The sequence below is a fragment of the Bradysia coprophila genome, chromosome II, assembly GCF_014529535.1.
Source record: "Bradysia coprophila strain Holo2 chromosome II, BU_Bcop_v1, whole genome shotgun sequence".
In the NCBI taxonomy this organism is placed as follows: Eukaryota; Metazoa; Arthropoda; class Insecta; order Diptera; family Sciaridae; genus Bradysia; species Bradysia coprophila.
This window is the reverse complement of record NC_050735.1, coordinates 840,635-845,788: the sequence shown is the minus strand read 5'-3', so window position 1 is coordinate 845,788 and position 5,154 is coordinate 840,635. Positions and strand designations below refer to the sequence as shown.

Below are 5,154 nucleotides of genomic sequence, written 5' to 3'. Positions count from 1 at the left end.
CTCAAGCAAAGAGTAGAAGAAGAACAGTTAAATCCAGTAGGAAAGAATAAGGGCTCGTGGAGCGAAGCAAACGAAATACATTGCTCACGCCTATGAGTTTGGTCCCGCTAAAGCAGGAATCCATTTACGCAGCAATCACAAATAATACAAATTAGTTCACAATTAAGTGAGAGGCTGAAAATTCACAAAACATAAAAAAATGGATCGGGCAAAGAAGCTAAGAAGATTGACCCGAGTAACCATTACAAAAAAATGCATTAAAATTGGAGAAGAACTAAACAAGGACAGACCCGATCGATTACAATTATTGGCGATGGGCCTCCGCCTACGGCAATTGGCGAAAACAATGCGCATTCAAAATCAGCAGATATTAAGCTTCATGTATGAAGAGAATTTCAGTGAACACGACCAATATAAAGAAGCTGAAGAATGTAAAAATTATGATCATCGTGTAGTTTTATGTCAAACAAAAATCGATGAATTCGTAGCAGCGTTTTCCGACAAAATATCAGTAACGACGACAGTTGTTGAAGATGCTGGATTACCGAAAGTCAAGCCAGTTGCATTCAATAGTACAGTGATCGAAAAATCGTTGCAGAGAAATGAAAAGCTAAGCGGTCCCAATGTTCAGATAGAAGATGTTCGATTTGGAGGGATAGTTAGCAGCAGTTATCATGAAAAATCTGGCGATTTCACGAAACTCATTGCGACATCAGACGAATCACATCTGCAATCATCTATAGTAACTGAAAAACGGCAGTCAAAACTCTTGTTGAACCGATTGCAGCCAAAGTCAGCAGACGAAATCGCATGGCCAAGAAGTTCAAATTATAATAATGACGACTCAGAGGAAGATAATCCGAATACGGATTTGGATCATCAACGTCAATATAAATATCCGGCACAGATGGAGGTTTATCCCATACGTCTCAAACAAGCCGTACCGGAATGGTGGCACGATCCAACAAATTTATCATTAACGCCGAATCATAATACAGTCATTTCTATTGGAAGTTTAAATCAGGAAAGTCTGATCACATTGGAAACGATTATGGCAAACCTAAAATCGAACTTCAGCTTCCAGACAGCTAAATTAAACATGGACAAAATTGGATTCTTTTTAAAGGTACTACAAGAACGCGTTATAATGTATTCACCGTTCTTGTGGTGGGAGGATCACGCGATCAAACGTATCAAAGACAGTCATGTTATTAGATCAAGATTCGGATCAGACGATGTGACGTACTTATTACGATACCTAAAGATACCGATCAACAAGCGATTCAGATTTTCAAGCTACTTTGGGTCATTTTTAATCATCATTTTGGTGGTCTTCAATAAATGGCACGTTCATCGGTTCGAATCAAATTCAATCATGTGCAGCGGCCAAATTGGGGAAGCGGAACAATTACATTTGCTCCATTCAGATATTTGGATTCATCGTTTCAATGATTCAGCTGAATCAAACCTAATTGGTGAAATTCGACTATTGAGGAACCACAAGGAAAATTCAAATATCACAATTGGCGGTCAAACACCAAATCTCATCTGTTCCAATGAAGATAACAATTTGGTGAATACATCGGCACTGTTCGGACATAAAGCTTTGGAAGAAGTTGAAGAATACACGAACTGTACGACGCAATGGTGGGAGAATAAGGGAAAACTCCAGTTCATTGACAGCACGACGCTATGGTGGGAGAATAACGAACAATTCAAATTCATTGATGGCACGATGCAATGGTGGGAGAATAACAAACAACTCCAATTCATTGATGACAGGATGCAATGGTGGGAGAAGTCAAAGAAAATTCTCATCCGGCTTACATTAATACTTTTTTATCAAAAAGTGGTGGGAGAATGTTGAAATTGGAATGAAATGTTTTATCTAAGGTTTATAATTTCTACTTAATTTAATCCTGCGTCAAATCACTCTACTTTTTGTCTACAATCTAAGTCACTTTTCTTTGTCATTTAAATTAAATCATATCGAGTAACCGTTGAACGAGGGTATAAATGCGTTAGTTTGTAAGAAAAATTCATCACAATAAAGAAAGACCTCTAGCGAGCAACATCTCCGGGTTTTAATAATTGTAGATCAGAACATTTTGAACACTCAGACGAGTAACATCTCTAGTTTCAATTTGTAGTTAGAAATCGGCGGTGCTAATAAATTCACCCCATTTCTTTGTGTAAGTCGAATTAGAATCGTCGGTGCTAATAAAACCACCACATTCTAGGAAAGTAAGGAGGAAAGTTGCTCAGCCAAAGGCCACCGAAAACGAGACTAGGTTAGAGTTTCAACAAAGTGTGTTAGTTTGCACTTGCCCTATTGTTGTTGTCTATGAATTTCAACATCCAGTAATAGTGATCGAAGTAAGTACAGGACTAAGAAATGCATAAATTCGAGAAAAGAAAAATGAAGAAACGGAGGTCCAGGGCAAGGCTGGAAGTTTGGGGAAGTCACGCAGATCCAGATACGCGGGTTACACACCACGTTTCATACAAAAAATTCACCACGCCATACAAATTCAATTTTGGTGAATTTGTTTGTATGGAAAAGGTGTGTTCCCGCATATCTAATACAATGTCGATCGGCGTGACCTCCGCAAAGTGTACAGCCTTGGGTCCAGGGGATTTCTTAATGAGAATATTCATGATGAATACCTAAAATTGTTGTCCCCTCCGTTGTTCTTGGAATAATTGTAAACGAGCCTTGAATTTATTTGTTACAAATTCATTCAGAAAAATCTTTTTCTTTGTGTCATGACAACGTCAAAATGTAAATCGTCGATATAAAATCAGAGACGATTCTGAATCAATCCACGCATTTAGTGGCATGGTTTGCAGCGCTGTCTAAAAAAGCGGTCAAATCCGATATTTTGAATTTTTGTATGGGAATTCATATTCAAACTTCGATATCTCCGTTGTTTTTAAAGAATAAGAGCCAGATTTTGCTAGGTTTGCATCTTTTATGGAGTTTTATCGATTGGCATACTCATTTGTGTGAACTGTTGATTAAAAATTTGTTTCTATCATACTTATAGCAAAATAGCTATTTCTTGGCTCATTCCAGCAACTCCCTGACATTTCAACTTCTCATATTTTATCGTAAATGCTTCGAAACCCCCAGAAGACCTTTTGCTGCCCCGAAAGGACATGCAATTACCTTTCTAAAGACACCCCACACGACCCTATACTTTGCGTGCAGCCGGAGAAAACACCTGCCACTAGCCGCACAGACATCAAGGAATTATGCCTCTGGGGATCAATAGCTATCTACGCACATATATTTAAAAAAAATCCGCTGGAAGATGCGTCCGATTTCGGTAGGTCGTTTTTCAAAAGAATCCCTCTTTTACGCCAACAACGGAGATTGTCAGTTATCAAAACCGGAAACAAACTCTTCCTGCTTATCTTATCTAGTGAGACAACAGATTAAAGTAAAAGTCGCTGCTATAAAATGGACCTACCAGTTTTGAATCGGCTAATAAAGTATCGAATACGAGACACAGAATGTAAATAGCTGCTTCAACTCATTCTTTTTTTTATATTTTTGTCATATAATTTCTTATCTTGAATTTATTTATCAGGGCAAGAACAATCCTGTTTATCGCTGTGCTTACATTTGCTATCAACTGCAAAATTATCAACGCCATAGCATTGCACTGCAGATTCGAGACGGTGCAAGACATCTATATTTGTTCAGCGACGACTTTAATTGAAACACAAACCAACCAAGATGTAACCGGAGTCTTCGGAGCACATCAATCTGGAAAGGGGAACGCAGATGTTCACGCTTTGACTGTCTTTTCGCAGAACTTACAATTCTTTCCGACAAATATTGAAGGATTTTTCCCCAACCTTGAATTCATTAATTTCTACAACAATTCTATTCCATCAGTCAGCAACAGAAATTTAACTCCATTTCCGAATCTGTGGTATCTAGGTCTGACTAAAAACAGAATTTCCGCACTTGATAGAAATCTGTTTTCTGGTTTAAATACATTGCGGGAAGTATTTTTGAACGATAATGACATCATTTCGATCGACAGCAATCTCTTAGCCGGTTTAAATGCAGCAACCTTGATCGACTTATCGAACAACAGAATCAGGCATGTCGGACACGATTTAATTTTGCCGGAAAAGGGGGTCATACGCCTATTGAACAACAGTTGTGTTAATACTTCCATTCCTGTTGATAATGTTGAAGCAGTTAAAGATTTCATATTCGATTTGCTGCTAAATTGTCCGCCAACAATATCGCTGATCGAATCAACTCTAGAGAGTCGACCCAATTTCATCCAAGATTTGATGGATCGAATTGCAGTTCTGGAAAGAATAATCGAAAGTGATGCACTTAAGGCAAATGGATAAGCAAGCCAAACACAGTGATAACAAGCTGTGAATTTATTGATTGATTGGAAAAGTATAAGATAAATAAAAAATTGTGATATATAGTCGAAGAAGTATGGTTTTCGGGTTTTCCAAAGGTCTTCTTTAACCCACACTTTATCCCACACTTTATCCCACAACAATGGAATGCACAAATTTGAATTTAGTTTACACAGCGGTCACATGTCACAATGAACACTCTGAAGATGTGATATGGGTAGGGTTCCAATTCGTCCTCTTTTTAGAAGACATGTCCCCTTTAAAATCTCGTTCTTTTTTTTACAAAAACTCTAAGAACATCACTTTTTTGAAGAAGACGTCGTCTTTGTCCTCTTTTTTCAACTCTTCTTCTTATTTAAGTAAATTTGATGCAGCTCATACCTAAAGAACGAAAAATTTTCGCTGCGCGGATTTAACTAATAATCTTCTATGTCAGAGAATCTCTGAACGGTAATATAACGAGGGAAAAAAATTCGCTCGCTCCGCTCGCATTCTTTACCACCTCATTTTTTTATACATTAAAATAAAAGTTAATCATTTTACAAGAACAGCGTAGCTGATACCAAAGATCACGCAAGGATAAGGTAAAACGAAGTCTGTATTCAGGTAATATGGAGTGGATGTTATCACTGATAAAGAATCCAAAAGAATATCAGGAAGATTGCAATGCATATTGTACACAGAATTTTTTGTTTTTAGCATGAACTGGTGTAAATTACACAACAGTTGCACAAAGAGCATGTACAGTTGCTGTGTCAG

The 5,154-nt window shown here is 37.7% G+C and overlaps 1 protein-coding gene across 1 annotated transcript; it reads left to right on the top strand.

Moving 5' to 3' along the window:
- The first annotated feature begins 3,418 nt into the window (after nucleotides 1–3,418).
- Nucleotides 3,419–4,396, top strand: LOC119074122 (leucine-rich repeat neuronal protein 1-like). The gene is made up of 2 exons (XM_037180146.1): nucleotides 3,419–3,518; nucleotides 3,594–4,396. Coding segments are annotated over exons 1-2 (786 nt in total). The 5' UTR covers nucleotides 3,419–3,516; the 3' UTR covers nucleotides 4,378–4,396.
- Nucleotides 4,397–5,154: the final 758 nt, after the last annotated feature.